This window comes from Embiotoca jacksoni, unplaced genomic scaffold (genome assembly GCF_022577435.1).
Source record: "Embiotoca jacksoni isolate LCO1_2020_lvr unplaced genomic scaffold, fEmbJac1.0.p SCAF_3, whole genome shotgun sequence".
Lineage (NCBI taxonomy): Eukaryota > Metazoa > Chordata > Actinopteri > Embiotocidae > Embiotoca > Embiotoca jacksoni.
The window spans coordinates 6,219,807-6,237,129 of record NW_027185381.1 but is presented as its reverse complement, the minus strand read 5'-3'; the positions used below and the strand labels follow the sequence as shown (position 1 = coordinate 6,237,129).

At 41.6% G+C, this 17,323-nt stretch overlaps 2 protein-coding genes across 4 annotated transcripts; both read right to left on the bottom strand.

Annotated features, from left to right (window-relative positions):
• Positions 1 to 397: 397 nt before the first annotated feature.
• On the bottom strand, positions 398 to 8,066 carry api5 (apoptosis inhibitor 5). Of its 2 annotated transcripts, none has more exons than XM_069162962.1 (14): positions 7,760 to 8,066; positions 6,596 to 6,757; positions 6,309 to 6,402; positions 6,122 to 6,187; positions 5,828 to 5,979; positions 5,361 to 5,567; positions 4,775 to 4,897; positions 3,962 to 4,051; positions 3,315 to 3,496; positions 3,067 to 3,160; positions 2,888 to 2,944; positions 2,395 to 2,474; positions 2,132 to 2,274; positions 398 to 1,135 (listed from the first exon to the last, which is right to left on the bottom strand). In XM_069162962.1, the coding sequence occupies exons 1-14, from the start codon at positions 7,829 to 7,831 to the stop codon at positions 1,056 to 1,058; spliced, it is 1,602 nt and encodes a 533-aa protein (XP_069019063.1). In that variant the 5' UTR covers positions 7,832 to 8,066; the 3' UTR covers positions 398 to 1,055. The 2 variants fall into 2 exon arrangements, with proteins under 2 accessions (XP_069019063.1, XP_069019064.1); XM_069162963.1 differs by having other exon boundaries at positions 4,775 to 4,879.
• A 904-nt stretch (positions 8,067 to 8,970) lies between these two features.
• On the bottom strand, positions 8,971 to 17,179 carry samm50 (SAMM50 sorting and assembly machinery component). 2 transcript variants are annotated; one of them, XM_069163255.1, is made up of 15 exons: positions 17,036 to 17,179; positions 15,486 to 15,596; positions 15,015 to 15,116; positions 14,835 to 14,922; positions 13,647 to 13,753; positions 13,327 to 13,457; positions 12,796 to 12,883; positions 12,311 to 12,439; positions 12,043 to 12,114; positions 11,858 to 11,944; positions 11,435 to 11,505; positions 10,168 to 10,235; positions 9,929 to 10,075; positions 9,584 to 9,725; positions 8,971 to 9,118 (listed from the first exon to the last, which is right to left on the bottom strand). In XM_069163255.1, exons 1-15 carry the CDS (start codon positions 17,054 to 17,056, stop codon positions 9,073 to 9,075), a joined length of 1,410 nt encoding a protein of 469 aa, XP_069019356.1. In that variant the 5' UTR covers positions 17,057 to 17,179; the 3' UTR covers positions 8,971 to 9,072. The 2 variants fall into 2 exon arrangements, with proteins under 2 accessions (XP_069019356.1, XP_069019355.1); XM_069163254.1 differs by having other exon boundaries at positions 9,929 to 10,085; positions 10,169 to 10,235.
• Between the last annotated feature and the right edge of the window lie 144 nt (positions 17,180 to 17,323).

Here is a 17,323-nt window from a genome sequence, read left to right as displayed (position 1 = left end):
ACACACACACACAGCACCTCAATGCGCATGCGCACGCACACACACACACACACGCGCACACTCCGAGGAGAGGGGGAGACTGATGCAGTCGTGTAGATAGCCGAGAAGGCACGTTTCCATGTATATTCTAAATGTAGATGCCAGAAATGGTGGGCTAAAATTACTTCACTCTGCTTTGGTACAAATATAGATGAGTACAAATAGAAAGAGGGAGAAGGCGAGACAGGAGGGTGGAAATGATAAATGGGATGAAAGGACAGCTGAGTGAGTGAAAGGCTGGTGAGCAGAAAGAAAAAGGAGGCTGAGCGAACGGCAAGTTTGGGAAAGGTTTTCAACATCCGAGTCAAGTTTTGTAGAGAGGAAAAAATAAAAGAGAAATCTGAAGACGTAGGGTGACTGAGGTTTGCAATTCAACAACCATTATATTCTTCATAAACAAGTGCAGGACAAAATTTCATACTTCCATACAAGTTTATGATAAAAATCCAATGAAACCGCATCATTGAGTCATACAAAGTAGCATAGTCAGCCAATTCAAATTAAGCTCTAATAAAAAAAGAAAACAAGATTAAATAAAATGGTAGAAACAAATGTATTCAACATGTTGCAAAACAAAAGGATCTTTATCTTTTTTAACAATGTGACAAACATATTTATCAGGTACAACTTGGCAGTCTTTTGTTCCAAAAACAAAAACAAAAAAATACACGATAATGTTTAAAAATTTGAGAGGGGAAAAGAAAACACACGCACACACACACACACACACACACACACACATTAAGATTTTCTATCACCTTGGCCAAGAGGAATACAAGGAGGAAATGCATGTTAGAAAAGTCAGAGCCCGTTGTCTGGTTTTCTGGAGACAGGAAACCAAACACCCCCCTCCCGTCCAAAATAACCAAAAAAGGATCTTGTGCGAGTGAAAGTGAGTTGAGACCAGTTACAGGAGAAAAAAAAAAATAGTAGGTGACAAACAGTCCTGTCTTGATGTGGGAAAAGATCCTGATGTGATGCAGTTCAATGAGCAATATGTACTGAGTGTGTGTGTCTCAGTAGATCCGGCCTCGGCTCCTGCTGCCTCTGGCTCCGAAGCCTCGTCCTCGGCCGCCCCTGAAGCCGCCACGCTGCTCTGAAGTGACAAAATGTCCAAAACAAACCGTTCAGTCAAAACACATCAGACTTAAAGTAGGTTGCAAACACATGCAGTGAGAAGGTAAAGTGTGTAAGTGTGTAAGTGTGTGTGTGTGTGTCGTGCTGTGATCAGTGCTCTCTAGTGGACAAACTGAAATAAAAGCTACCGTTTCTAAATGATCTCCAACATATCTGTCACGTTTCTGTACTGCAGTTTGTTGTTAGCCAATGACCAGGGTACGGTATTCACCAGCGCCATGATGGCGGCATGGTTTTAAAGGTTGGTAATGTCAGCTGGCTCACACTTAACTATCTCATCACCTGCTGAATTAATTGCCATAAAATCTGGTATCCAACAACACCGACTGGATGAATCCCAATGACTTTGGCAAAGCCGACTTCTCCCGTAACGCCACCAACAAGTCCAAATTTTCACTTATTCAGTCAAATATCTCGACAGCTACTTGCCACTTCGTCATTTATGCGTCCCAGACGATGAATCCTACTGACTTTGGCGATCCTCTCGACTTTTCCACTACTGCCACTATGAAATTTCAGGACATTTCGCTCACCCTTATGTCACACATTTAGTCATTTACCGGCAAAGTGATGACTTTCACCAATCATATGGATCTCAAAAGTGGACTAAACTGCCGCTGTCTTTAAAAAAAATAATAATTTTGGGGCCTGACTTTAAGCTGCCACAGGAATCCATTTAACTGCAATAAATCAAATAACTGCTGTCCTCAATGAGCAACAGACTTCTTAAAGTCACCTTCAAATCTACAATGAGTGTAAAACTTAAAAAGGGACGTAGCTGATAAGAAATTTGGTTCTTTGTTATTTTCAGAAAAGTAGTAAGTGTTGCTGCGTTAGCCAAATCAAAGATTAGTCAAAGTAGCCAATATGCAGTACAAAAGGTGAACATGCTACACAAAGTGTTTACAAACACAAATAAAAGGAAAAACAAAAGGGGTCACCGAGAACTCCTCACCATAGCTGAAGTTGCCAATGGTTGCACTGTACTTGCCACTGGGGGGGTTGTAGATTTGCCGTGCGTCCCTTCGGGGCTGAGGAGAGATCTGTTTTTTCGTGCTGCCACCGGATCCCATCTCCTCACCTGACGGACGCTTCGGCCTACAAAACAAAACCAAAAGTACATGAAGATCTAATGGAGCGATAAGTGCACTCGGGTACCACATGTATGACCTCTGACTGATTCATGAAATGCGTGACAAGAAGCGGGAGCAGACTTACGCGACTGCTTCAGTCTTCTGCACCGGTTTCCAGGACAGAGTGACTGTGCTCTTGTACGATGGAGGGTTGTGGAAGAGATCCTGAAATTAAAATCAAAGATTTCAATACAATTCAAAAGCAAAACAATTCTCCTAATTCATTAAGCGACCAGGAAAACATAAGGCATGGATGTTGCAGTCCAATAAAACAGACCTTATTAATAATATTAATAACAAATACAAATATTAATAACAACTACTTCATTTGAGACTTGTTGCCAACACTGTCAGAAATGTTTACTTGTGTAGGATTATAATTACAAGTATGGTGTTTACCACAAGGTGAGAACAAAATATTGTGAGATGATGCAGCTCGGTGTAACATCACAACAACTTACAGCCAGAAAGTCTGGATAAAAACTGGAAGTTTCTTGAGTTAGTATTTGATGTTAGGTTACATCCTGCGGAGCTTCTTATTTTTCTGGCCACTCAGTGTCTGTGACGAAACACCTTACCTTGATGAGGACATTGATGTTGTTGGTGATCTTCAGGGCCACCACTTTGATCTTGTTCTGATCACATGTAAAAGATAAGTTACTCTTTCAGATATTTTATTCAGCAGAACTGGTCACACGTAAAACTTAGTTGGAATTTTTGTTGATTGTCTACAGCAAGGAATAAAGTTTGTTGTTACCTCATCTGTCTTCAGAGCATCTCCGGTCTTTCCTTGCAGTGCTACTCGCAGCTGTCTGATGTAAACCTGCAGGCCTCTGGCAAAATACTGTAACCTGTTCAAACACAAAGCACATTCGACTCGATGTGAAGTGTTTCTGCTTTCAGACAAAATGACCACAGTGAATTTTTGCTCAGACTTTGGTTTAAGGATATTCATTTTACTAACTGCCGTTTTTTTGGGGTTTTTTTTACAAATCATTTCCTCACCTGATCTTGAAGTCTTTGAGGCGCTCGGCATCCACTTTGTCGAGGAGGAAGTCTGGCAGCTTCTTGCCCAGCTGGTGGAAGCTGAAGAGGAGACACTCGACGTAGCTGAACTGCAGTTTGGGCTCCTCGCTTGCCGAGTTCTCACCGTTCTCCACCTCCTCTGGGGGAAGCGGCATGAACTCCTAAACAACCGGAAAAGAAAAGAATCATCAAGAGTGGAAATTTTTGTTTAACCAGACATTTGTGTCAGACAGCTTAAACCATTAGGGTGTATTGGACAAAGGGAATACATTTGTACTGGAGGACCCTCGGCAAAGCCCATCTGTTTTTTTTTTTGTTTTTTTTTTAAAGACATTCACAGAGAGGAAAAGGAATAAAGAAACAATGGGAAAAAAATGTATAGATGGGACTGAGGAAAGGTTTCAATACATTCTCCCCTACTTTGAGTTTAACATGTCTGACAGTAATTGTTAAAATGTATGCGCCATTCAAAAATTTGTTTGGGTTGTCATGTCTCTTGGGGGTGCGTGGGTGTGTGTGTGAGGGTAGGCGGGGGGGTGAAGCTATAAAATTTCTGACTCATGGAAAAACTGCTCATGTGGATTTTTCTTCCTTTGTCCAGCTACAACAAGACAAGTCGTTCTTACCAGCAGCTTGGTAAACAGCATGGTGAGGTTGGGCTCCAGCTTGTCCATGTCTCCGCAGAATGGACTCATCTCAGCCAGCAGCTTCAGCACCTACACACACACACACACACACACACACACACACACACACACACACACACACACACACACACACACACACAGAGCTTAGCAGATCTCCACACACAGAGTATTGTGCATTGCTAATGAGAAACAGTGTTTCGTGGTGCAGACTAATGACCCATTAACAACATGCAGTTGGCCGACACCTCTGACAGGTGGCTGCCACGCTGACTTTGTTTACTACTGCAACCTCGCACCTAATGTCAAACATTAAGAGAATTGACACCAGTAGTCATACTGGTCAGGAAGATCGTCTTTTTGTGTAATGACACCCTGCCTTATAATTTGCAGTACAGATCAAGCACTAGCGCGTAGGTTTTTCAGGTATAAAAAAAAACCCATCTGAAACACTTCACTTAAAGTCCCCCTTTTTAGCATTCATAACCAGTAAATAAACTTTGTGTAAACGGTTTATAACAAACTGGAATGTAGTTGTAAGCACACACTTGTGTTCATTGATGTATTTATCAACAACTATAACAAAAAGTGGAACCTGGTATAGACAGGAAATGAAGGGTAACACTACATTACATTTTAAAGTCACTCAGGGAGCGCCAATCTAACGCCCCACACTTCAGTCCAGCAGGTGGAAGTGATGCTTCTAGAAGTTGGTTTGCGAACCGTGATTAAAACTCCAAGAAGAAGAAGAATGGCATTCATGAGTGAATCATTTTGGGTTAAGGAAAAACTCACCTCCAACTGAATGTCCAGCTCAGCCACAGGACTTGTCAGGGTGCTGAGGTTGGGCAGGACGTGTTCACAGAAGTAGGTTACAAAACGCGTGGAATGGACATTTTTCTGCAGGACAGGAGGAAACTAGGATAAATTCATACTTCAATTGTCGAAAAATAAGATCAATCATCAAAAATGTATGCCTAAGATTAATAAGTGTAAAAACAGAAACCAAGTACTATATAGAACATGTTTGAATACTTGTTACATGTCAGACGTATTCAGTAGCTTCCTGGAATTCTATTAGACTGGAAGTGATTGACATCTAAATATTTTCATGCATTTTTAGCGACGACAAGATTTAAGATTCACTTTACATACCCTGCTTTCTTCCTAGAAGTGCTACTATAATACTAACAAGTTCAGCCCTCTCCACTGTGTACTTAAACTAAAAGTGAGGGATACAAAAAGGATAAAAACTACCACCCCCCCCCAAAAAAAATAAAAAATAAAAATAAATAAATAAAAACAGAAGCTTCTATGATATGTTCGACCATTTGCTTGATGAGTGAGCCTCTCTGCTGTAAAGTCCTTTGGTTCTACTCACAGAGAACAGCGGTAGGGCCTGGCGCGTGCACTGCAGCAGGCGGTCCACGGTGTCGGGGTCAGCTGGGTTGAGGGCCTGCTCTAGGAAAGCCTGCTCCACCACCAGCTCCACCAGCTGCTGCCGCCCGTTGACTGTCTGCAGCACGCGGAGACCCGACACTAAACGCATCAACAGCACAAACTCCTCTCCTGTCACATCCTCCAACACCTGAGAAGGCAGCAGGAGGGAAGAAAGACGTTTTATTAGCGTGTGGCCTTTGAGAGGTTTTTGTTGTTGGCTTTTTTTTTTTTTTTACACAAACATGTTAACATCACTTTAATGTAAATTTTTCTTCACCACTGACCACTTGGGACGGGTGAGTTTCAGTTTCACGAGGCAAAAGAATTCACTTCCGCCTTTTAAAAATGGTAATTAAATCCACTCCCCTTAAAACAACATTTATCAAACAAGTGATTAAATTTGCGAACCTTCTTTGTCTCTGCAAAGACGTACTCCTCCACCTCCTTTGTCATGACTTCCTCTGACAGGGTCTTCAGTTTGGTGGACAGAAACTTGATGGCCCTTTCTCGCACCACATCCTCCCCCTGCAGGACCTGAGAGAACATGCCTCCAAGCGTACCTGGACGAACAAAGACATTTTGGGGATTTTGTCACACGAGGAATTATTACTAAACTGATTTTCAATATAAAAAAATGAGTGTCCCATGAGCGGTTACTCAAAAAAGAAGAAACAGCTTATTAGTGGGGGAAGGAAGACTTACCCTTGGCATCCATCTTGAAGATAGAAACAAGCGCTGCATTCACTTGGTTGAACTCTAGTGTATCATCTGAAAGCACAAAAATACATGACAGATTTCAATAAATATCAGCATAGATTATCAATACTGATCAGCCACTGGTTGCCCTGTGATTCTGTGAAGGATAGGTGGGCACAGAAAGCTCTGATACCTGTCTGAAGGAGCTGGGTGAGAATATCTGCAACCCTGAGGATGTTTTCGCCAGTTGCAAACCGCGGGAGCTCCTTGATGGCTTGCCGTCGGATCTGGACAAGCACACACAGACACAGGGAGTGTTGTTATAATGGAATAAAAGTGACTCCTGTGAATACATTGAGGCAAGGAAGGAAACCCCACACTGATCCAGGAATGAGAAGAAGAAAAAAAAAAAATCAAATTACCCACGTGCCACTAAGGACGATTAGGCAGTGACCCATATCTGCGTCATTTAATACTCACAGACACATCCTCATCTTCACAAAGATCGAGCTGGGCATGAATAGCTGCATCAGCAAGTTCGGGAAAGTTGCTGAAGAACTTGGGAATAAACTGTGCTGCCAGACGCTTCTCCTTGGGGCCACCCTTCACGCCATCCAGGATTACCTGGTAGGCATCTTTGTGCTGCACAATAAGAGAAAGGACACCAGTGAATAAACAAATAACAGCAACGTGACATTACAATTCATGCTGACCCCTCAGATAACAATACAGCGAGTCTTGCTGGAACACTTCGTATACCTGGTTGCTACCAGTTGATCAGGTTACGTTGAATCGTCTGTATACATCCATATTTACTACATTTAGGTGGGAAACGAGCCTGTTTGACTACACAATGGTCACTGACCAGGTTTAAAAAAACAACAACAACAACTCTGCGCAGCAGTTTTATCATCACTAGATGCATCTATGCATGCAAGGGTTGTTAGACACATTTTTCAGAAGGTCAGTTAAATATTTGTGGATCCCTCCTCGTGAATCTGTTGTATAAAGTCGTGCGCATGTCCGGATGGATCTACGTACTGAAAGGACAATAAGGACACGTCCCACACGGTAGGTTCATGTCACTGACTAAAGATGAGAGAAACTCCTAAAACAATCTGTGAACTGACGCATCTGGAGACGAGTTGATTTTAGTTAACACGACACCAACTTTAAACTCTTTGAACTACAAACCGAAACTCGGATTCAGGGTGAAGTAAAGGATTTTCCTGACAACGCAGCAAACTAACAAACTTATTGGACACAAATGTCCCGTCGACGTCAAGGAAAACATCCTGAATGACATTTTACGGTGAATTTGAATGACGTGCCTTTGTTGAACGGAGGATCCGGAACACCGGTGTGAATGAAAAGCGGTTCGCGTGTGGTTTACTTCACAATGATGAATGTAGATGGATGTTTTTGGGGTCAGCGGAGGACCGCGTATCGTCGGGTCGCCACGGCGAGGCTGTTAACATGAGCCCGGTCACTACCATAGCTAGCTACAGTTAGCCTAGCACACACAAACAATGTTACGTAAGCCCTCAAAGTTGTCAGCAGTAAGAGTAAAATAAGGCACCGCTGCAAAGCAGTGAGGATCCCTATTCAACGGTGTTTAAAACGAACTAGCCGGCTTTTCTTTACCTGGCTGAGGCCGTCCTTAGCATCAGCAAGGATCCCGTAGTTCCGATAGAGATCCTCGATAGTGACCGCCATCAGCGTGCGTCCGAGTGTTGCCGCTCACAGAGAAGACCGCGAACAAAACCACGGAGGAAAATCCTTCTCGGGCCGCTTTTGCTCCGTCTCAGACGACTGTAGAACAAACAACGCCGTGTAATCGATGGATATCTCGTGCAGAGCGGGGACGGGACGATGAAATTTCGAGAAGCCCGTGAATGAACACCCCCCCACAGCCTGTCTTCCCGCAATGTTCTCTGGCGTGCTTGCTATAATGCTACGGAACAATGGGGACTGCGCATGCGCAGGTTCAACCACCCGTTGTCGAGTCGCAACACACGTGACATGAGTGTGCGCACAATTGATGCGCGGTGAACCAATTTGTGTCCTCAAAACACATGTAAACAGTTTCCGTAATAAGGCTTATATTGATATAATCCCCTTCTTTTTATTTTAGATAATACTTTTTTATGTTTTACTTTTAGTTTTCAAAGCTAAAAAGACAAGTTTTTATTATTTTCCAATAACACATTATAACACATTATAAGCTACATGAAACATTTTAATAGATGCAAGTTAATATGTAATACAGTACAAACTCAAATTTAACACTGCACAAGCCTCATGCTTTACTGCCAAGGGGCCCCTGAACCTCTGTTGGATGCACTGTTTTTGTTGTTATATCATGTATTGTTTATGCCCACATGACAAAATTCTAGTTGCTAGTTTTGTATGAAAAAGTTTTGGCCTTTGAAACTTGGTTGTGAATTACTTCAACAACTTTCAAAACAGCAGTCTCTAAATTCAGAGCCTTACTCATCCATCCATCCATTACATTACATTTCATTTAGCTGACGCTTTTATCCAAAGCGACTTACAGTAAGTGCATTTCAACCATGAGGGTACAAAACCCAGAACAACAGGAATCAAGAAAATACAATTTCTTCAAGAAAGCCAACCTACAAAGTTCTATCAGTAAGTGCCATTTTAAGTGCTACTAAAGTTCTGCTGTTCAAGGTAAAGTCGGAAGAGGTGTGTTTTTAGTTTGCGGCGGAAGATCCAGTTCACTGATATTTCACTACTTAACCATCTTGTGGCAATCTACGGTCAACATCTGTTGAATCTACTTTATCACCCTCATTTGACATTTGTATGTTACTCAGCATCACAATGGCACATCGGTGCAAACACTTTTATTGAACCAATTTGTTGCAACAACAATTATGTACAAGCCATTTCCCATTTTAATAAAATTAATCTTGCACAAGAGACTTGTGGTTTCACAAGAATCTAATTCCTGCTCCAAACTGGACTCCATCACATATCCTGCAAGGAAAGTAGAAAACAACGTCAAAGTAAACCAAGAATCATCTTATTTTTGGTGCATATTTAAGACACTAAACATACTGTCGGGTATATACTGTATCTCTTGAGTACTCTCGCCATGTGTATGTAATGTTATCATGTGCATCTACATCATTATAAAGTAAAAGCTTATCTTAAATGATTAACTTCCCAACTTTGAAAGAGCAAGGTTCTTACATTGATATTATACTTCACTTGGTAAGCTCTTTAACATGTTCCACACATGTAAACTGAGGAGTAAGTTGTCCTACCTTCACAGTCAGTCTAAATGTCAATGTTTGATCTGTGTTGGTCATTTTTGAACAAAAATTCATCATAATCTATTTGCCCGAGTGGATTTTGGTCATCAAGTTTCCCTTAAATGTAAATCTATTAAATGAAAGTCAGATCATCTTGGTTAAAGCATTCTAACCTAACCAGCACTACCTGTCTCCACTCTGGACTCCCATTGGAATGCAGTAATTCAGCTCCAGCCTGGCAATATTGCCCAAACGCAGCACAATGCCCAGTCCATATGACCAACGGAGGCATTCTGCCAGTTTCTTCAAATGTGCTTGTGGGCCCTCACCTGGGTAAAAGAATACATCACGTATGAACTCAGGCAGACAGAAAACAAGAGCATTTGTAAAAGCCTTTATCCATAATTTTAAGTCTGATTTGCCCAAACAACATGCACCTCCCAAAACCAGACTTGGTATATGATAAAACTTTGAATTTAGACAATTAACTTAATATAATTCAGTCATGAATAATGTGCTCCATGGTGCTCACCATAGTTGAGGTTACAAAGGTTCCCGGCATTGAGGAAGAAGTGGGTTCTGAAGAGGTCACCAAAGCCTCCTCTGCCTGGTCTAAAGGGTAGAGGGGTGTAGAGGTGGAGGCCTCCAGCCCAGTAGGCTTCTCCTCCCAGGTAGTCCCCTGCCAGACCAGTAATGTCAGAACATAATGTTTCAATTAACCATCAAACTTCAGTCTGGCTACTAAGCAGCTTAGCCAGTCTTATGTCTCACCTTCACTCTGAGGGCCCATACTGTACATACTGAATCCCCTGATACTGGTGGGGCCACCGAGATAGAACCTAAGACAGTCAACAAAAACACAAAACATACAACAAACAGTACAGTAATGAGCCTTGATGGAAAGGAAAGATTTGTCTCTTCCTCTTGTTTGCATTGTGGCTCCGGAAAGTCTCAGGCCCCGAAAAGTTTCCTTTGTTTTCTGTCTTATTTGGAAGTGATTCTTCCCACATCTAACTAACGACTATCTTGTGACCTACAACCAACTTTGTATTACCATACTGTGGTGGCGGGGTGTGGTTTAGCTCAAACCATAGACTAAACTTGGTGGCTCAGTGTGTCGTCTGTCTCAGCGGAACCCCACGGTAGCTCAGACTTGCTACACTGAGCCACCAAGTTTAGTCTATGCTTACCTATGTAAGGGCAGACACAATTTTCCCCGATTCAGAACAGCTGTGTCACTTATCCTCCTCCCGACACCGTTCCCGGCACCGTTCCCTGAACCGTTCCCTGAACCACTCCTCCCACTCTCTACCCCCTGCAGCTGAGCTAACCACACCCCGCCACCACACATACAAAAGCAGGTACAAACGGAATGGGGGTGATGGTCTACTGCTTGTCCCACTGTATAAAAGCTGACCTACGGAGGAGGGAAGGCCCCTTCTTTGCTGGATACCTCTCTTTGAGGGTGCATGTATGTGTTCTTTCTTGCAAGAATAAATGTCCGATGTGTTTGATTTTGAACCAAGCCTCTTGAGTAATTTTTCTAACAAGCCTTCTGTGAATTCATGAAGAAAAAAAATTATGATTTTAATGGCTACAGTTAGTCTAGTTGAGAGTAGCCTATTTAACCTGCTCCCCAACAGGATCAGAAGTATCAGTAGCAACAGTTTCAACCGATTGCTATGCACACGTGACGCAAATTAACTCAGTCAAATGGTAATAAATACATTAACTTTTTTGGTTATGTGTGAATACACTTTCTAACTATATTATTATCCGTGTCCACCGCAAATAAAAGCCTATAAATCCCTTTTCATGTCATAGAAAGATGCCGTTTAGAAATCCAGGACTAAGAAAGTTATCTTCAGTATCAAAGTGATCCAGCTATAGTTCTCTATACATCCATTTGTGCAAAAAGGAATTACTAAAAGTTAATTGAACATACTTTATAAATTGCTAATTTGCCAAAGTTTAAAGAAATAAAAGCTTTAAAACTCTGGTAATAGTGGTGATAGGCTGAAGTACTGCATTTCTGTACCTGTCTGCGATGCATGTTGGCTTGTCACCGATGGGTAGAAGCAAACCTCCCCACAACGAGGCAGAGAGGACCTGGAGGACGAAGGAAAGGGGTTTATTTAAGTTGACTTGTGCACAGTATGACAGAAACAACAAACCAAACCCAGTGTGTCAGGTCTTTAAACAGATGTTCTGATAAAATGTCAGTGACAGAGAAGCCTGGATATAAAACTTCAATTCTTTACCTAGAACCTAATTATGAATTATTAATCAATCATCTAAAATAGCGAACAAAAAGATCTGTATTTCTATTTCTAAATGTGCTAATACTACATTTTGTAATTCATAACTGCACTCTGGTCCAGGGAAACTACTTTAACCTGTGTAAGTGCATTTGGATGAGATAGTTTGCTAAATGGTTGAAATGTAAAATGCAAAATCTCACTGAGTCCCAGTAAAGCGTCTTGTTGAGCTGGATCTCAAAGTCCTCCTTTAGAAAACTGGCGTCTCCCCCAGTGTAACCAGCAAGTTCCTACACAAACATAAAATGTCAATCTTTTGTGTACAAGACTGTTTGTATTGTTTGCATTTAATATTTGAAAAAGCTTTGTTTACTGGTAAATAACAAACCTGATGAATTTTCAACAGCCCACCTGTCCTAGGAAGGATGGATGACCTTCTGGTATCGATGACCATAGAATGCTGAAAAACAGAAAATATTCACATAATAATTAAAATCCACCATCTGCCATCTCCCACACAATATTATGGTGAACTGCAAAAACTGGAGACTGAATAAAAGCTTTGCCGTCAATTCTCTGACTGAGGACATCATGAAACTATAATGCAATTTCAAAACTCTCAGAAAAACCTGCAAAGTGAAATGGAAGACAAATACCGAAAGTGAGGACTTGAGGGAATGGCCACTCTCCTCCCGGACGGCAAAAGAAGCAGTGCGAGCCAGACAACCCAACTCTCTCCACACTCCTTCCCACTTCAGGGTTTGGCTGGTCTTCCACACAGGGAACTGTGGGCAGAAAATTGGGAAGGAAAAAAAAAGAAGTTTATTACTGTTGTTTGTCCAGATTTAATGCAGTAAATGAGCATACAGCACACACAGTTTGTAACATAGTTGTTGTCTTACTCCACATTGGCTCTGTGAAAATCTGAGAGGCTTCTATTGGTAATTCAGCAGTAATTTAAAGTAATCTAGACTCATATCAGATTAGGAAATGACTGTGAAGGACATCTGGTCGAAAACAAAATCAAACCTGTTTATTTCATTTAAACAATGTGCAAGGAAGCAAGAGAAATAACCCATTATTTACAAACAACATTTTTAATTGCACAAATTGAGAAACAGGGACGTAAACAAGTATTTACACTCATTTCTGCAGAGATGCCTCGATCCGTCTCCCTCAGTGAACTCCACGGAAACTGACCGGTTACTTTGTACACGTTGAGAGAGATACTAAAAGTGAATGGAAAAGAAAAACTATTAATACGCTGCTAGGATTCCTTTGCAATCACAAAATACTCCCATCGACATTTACCTCCTAAAGGATAGACCCAAATCTACAGCTCAACTTTCAGGAGTGTCGCCTGATCTGTCTAATGGCCGACTGCAACCACAAGGCTAACGAGGGCAGTAAAATGAACCGCATAGGTTTTGGCAAAAGCCGGACGGAGCAGAGACACATGGATAACATGACGACTTCTAATAAACGAAGACAGCTTGAACACGCCTCAATGGCGCTTACATTTCTGCTCTTTAACAGTTTTTCTACATTGTTCCCGTTTGTCTTTGCGCCCTTGTAGATCACTGTGCACAAGTTTCTCACCTGCGTACACATGCTTATCATGTATCAATTTCATTAGACCTCAAAACAACATTATGAAGTTTTCATCTCTTACTTGCGTTCAAAGTGTCCTGGTTGGGGCTTGAAGAAGGACAGGCCGTAGGACGTTTCTTTGGTACCGTAAGAGAACTGGAATGTCAGTTTTTCTGCACGACCAAACACATTGGGTAACTTCAGGCCCAGGACCTGAAACGAGACCATATCAATGAGCTGATTAGGGCCTCTCTAATATTCATTGTGCATTTAGAGGTAACTACACCAATGAAAAACCTCAAATGTCAAATACATTGGAACCAACTGGCACCGACACCTACATTAAATTCCAAACAAGCCTGTCGGAGAGTTAATGGAGACATGAGCCAGGGTGGCACTCACCATGCTTCCCTCATTGTTTCCCACCATGGTGTTGTAGCTGCCCGTCATACGCCTCAGCTCGATGACCTCAAAGGCCACGTCGAGACCATTAGGAAGAGCATCGTCACCTAAGGAAGAGAAAAGAGAATATCTAAACTATTCCATGTTTAGATTTTTTTTTTTTTAAGGAGACTAATACAGTGACAAGAAAAAAAAATCTGTGAATCCTTTGGAATGATCTTGGTCCTTACAACTTGTAAAAAATAAAATGTGATCTGATCTTCATCAGAGTTACATGTACAGACAAAAACAACGTGCTTAAGCAAATAGCATAAAAAAACACAATCATCTTTTGTACACAGCCATTAAATATGTACAGATTTGGTGAAAAAGCAAGGGAACCCCTGGATTTAATAACTGGCCGACACTCCTTTGACAGAATAATCTTAATCAAGCAATCAGACCTGCTCAGCGGTCAGGATAAATTTCCACCACACCATTAGCAGCAGCAGCAGCAGGATAGATTTATGCTTTCATGTTGTTTAAGACAAACTCTGACCCAACCATCTGATGTCGCAGCAGACATCGAGACTCACCAGGCAACAGTGGCACCTGGTGTGGTCTCCTACTCCTTCTGCATACCTGGGTTGTAATGTGTGGTTTTTTTGGGTTACTGTTGCCTTTCTATTTGCTTGAACCAATCTAGCCATTCTTCTCTGACTTCTCCCATCAACAAGGCATTTTCACTCAGAGAAACACCGCTCACTGGGTTTGTTTGTTTTTTTCTTTTTCAGATCTTTCTTTGTAAAACCTGCATGAAAAACGCAGTAGACTGTTGATTTGTTTGAACTTCAGCAGATCTTATCCACATCCTTAAATGCATTGAGGTTCTGACACATGTTTGGCTGATTAGATATCAGGTGGCCAGTAATTGTTTGTGTTGTTTTCGTTAAAATAACTTGCATTTGTTCATTATTGCAACTTAAAAGAAGCGATGACCATATTCAAAGACAAATGTTTACATAAATGATGATCATTTCCAAGGGTTTACTTACTTTCTCTCACCTCTGTATCTTATCTAAATTACAAACAGTTACTACTTAAACAATTCCATTGTTTAACAGAGAAAACACATTGAGATACTGTAGATAAAGCAGATATATAATCATCATGAAGTCATTTTCAAAGACCTCCAGTGATTGACCGTACCTCGCGAGGTGTCGATAACAACTTCGACTTTTCTGAAGATACCGAGACGCAGCAGCTTCTGCCGGGCTTCATGGGACCTTCGCATCACCTGCAGAACAAATTGAACCATGTGTTGATGCCAGTCACATCTACACACATGTATAAACTGAACCAACATACGTATTAACACGATGCACCTACATCAATCAAGTTCTTTGCCCGGAAAACTTCGGCGATTTCATAAGTCAACAGGTCCTCCTTGGTTCTTCCCAGCCCATCTATGTGCACTCTCTGAACCACAACCTGGGAAGCGGGAGAGACGGACGGCACCGGACATATGATTAACTTCCCAAACAAAATACAGTGTATTAAATTTATGAATAAAACACATTCAGCTGAATTAAATGAGGCTGTTTCTCTTATCGTTCAAATGACTTGAAGTGCATTAAAGCTGTTCTTTGCTGGCTTTTCCGGCTGTGTTCTAGATGTCACTGTGTTTTAGTTTTTTAACCAAAGTGGCTATATCATATCAAGCTATTGTGTTGATATGAGGCCAGGAATCCCTTACTTCTGTGCTGACAAAGTGCAAACAGTGTGGACGTATGTGTGGCAATGTGAAGAGTGCTAGTGAGAGTCTTTTGTATTCACTGTCTGGAACAAAATAAATCTTACATCCTTGTTTTCCAGAACTTCTTGCTTCGGCTCCGGCTCAATCTCTGGAGTATCGATGTCATCTGCTTGAACTCCTAACTCTGGCCCGTGCATGGGCAGAGGGTCCAGGCTCTGCAACACAAAAAGGACAAAAACAATTTGAATCACAAATATTTTATACAAAGTTTTACTGAACAAACAAAAAATGGATGTTGAATTAATTAAAATAAATATTTAAAAATGCAGGAGTACAAGATCAGGATTGTAAATACCACTCATGACACTGAGGTCATATCCTTAAATATTTCTGGACATTTTGGGGGTGTATTATGGGAGTTATAAAAACACAGCTACTAAATACCGACCAGCACAGTAGGGTTGCAACTATCAAATATTGCTATGAATTACTACTTACTGTACAGAATATCCATCCATCTATTATCTAACCACTTTATCCTGGACAACCTGAAGCCTACATGACTTTAACCAATAGTCGGGTACATCCTGGACAATTTCTTGATCAACTGATTAATCATTTTGTCAATAAAAATGTGCAAAAACTGGGGGGAAAAGTGCCCTCCACAGTTTCCAACAGTCCAAGACCATGTCTTCAAATGACTTGTTTATTGTCCTACTGACCAGCAGGCCAACAGCCAAACATAATCTGTTTTACTCCACTAGAGAGCAGAGAGAAAAATCACATCATCACACCGGAGAAACTGAAACCAGGGGACTGTTTAATTTATGCTTGAAAATAGCTGAAATGATTTTAGCTAGACGAAACTATCGAAATAGTTACAGACTATTTGTTTCTATAGTTTATCAGTTGCTAGTGTTTCAGATCTGCAACACATCCATTCCTGCCCAGACCAAAAACAAACAAAATGAAGGGGATGAAAAATTAAAAAAAAAATAGCTAGTGACAAAAGGAAGAGTTAGCTCAATAACATCTAAGGCAACTGGACTTTTTAAGTTACTTCAAAAAGTCCGGTTGTCTTTGGATTGACCATGAATTGGATGACTAATAATCTTCACAGACCTATTACCTAAATAAAGATGTCTAAAGGAAACGTTTAAAGCTTTATGTTTACTGTCACTCTCCATTTGAATTAGCCGCATTACCTAATATTCGTGCAGTTATATTTTTTTGGCTTACGTGACAAGAGCTCCGCACGGGACCTCCACGATTTCTAAAACCCTGTCCACAGTCCTGGTCGAGATAAATAAGAAGTCACATTGTGTGAGCGGTACGACCAAGAGGCAACATGCTGCTTTCGGTGTGTTGACTGCTGCGAGGCGACAGTCAGGCACCACGAGCATCTCTCACTATCAGTGACTGGTGTCTAAAACACGCAGCTGGCATTGTGTGTTTACGTTTAACCGGGAAGTTAAAAAAAAAAACCCAAAAAAACCACCATCAGTCTCTTGTCGGAGCCCTGGATGCCTGCGCCCCGCCGGTGGTCTCCCCGGGAGGGTGGACCTGGTGCGGGGCCTTTTGCTTGTCACACAGCTCACTGAACACACGTTAAGGTCAGAGTGCTACACAACACGTTTACCGGACTTTTCCTTACCCTGGCATGGACGGTGCCCATGCTGAGCTCAGCGGGGCGCTCTCCCGGTAAACACTGGCGAAACTTTACGTGGACAAACACACACAAAACTAATTTAACCTACAAGTAACCGGAGAAAGGCGAGGGAGCTCCGTATAAGGAGGCGGCCATGTCACTTCCTGGCCACGCCCACTGCCGGTGCGCGTTCAACACTGCAACGCTGCATAATTTACAGCAGCCTGTATTAAAGATAAATGCATAGCAACACTATTCCTAACACCTTTTATCCAATTATTTTTTATTATTATT

Excerpts from the sequence above, each read along its gene's own strand:
- api5 (XM_069162962.1), bottom strand. The coding sequence starts at position 7,831 with ATGGCGGTCACTATCGAGGATCTCTATCGGAACTACGGGATCCTTGCT. Across the intron at positions 6,758-7,759 it reads CTAAGGACGGCCTCAGCCAG|CACAAAGATGCCTACCAGGT; the intron begins GTAAAGAAAAGC and ends CTTATTGTGCAG. Across the intron at positions 5,980-6,121 it reads CTTCAAGATGGATGCCAAGG|GTACGCTTGGAGGCATGTTC; the intron begins GTAAGTCTTCCT and ends TTGTTCGTCCAG.
- samm50 (XM_069163254.1), bottom strand. The coding sequence starts at position 17,056 with ATGGGCACCGTCCATGCCAGG. Across the intron at positions 15,117-15,485 it reads AAGTTCTGGAAAACAAGGAT|GTTGTGGTTCAGAGAGTGCA; the intron begins GTAAGATTTATT and ends CCCGCTTCCCAG. Across the intron at positions 14,923-15,014 it reads GGGCAAAGAACTTGATTGAT|GTGATGCGAAGGTCCCATGA; the intron begins GTAGGTGCATCG and ends TTTGTTCTGCAG.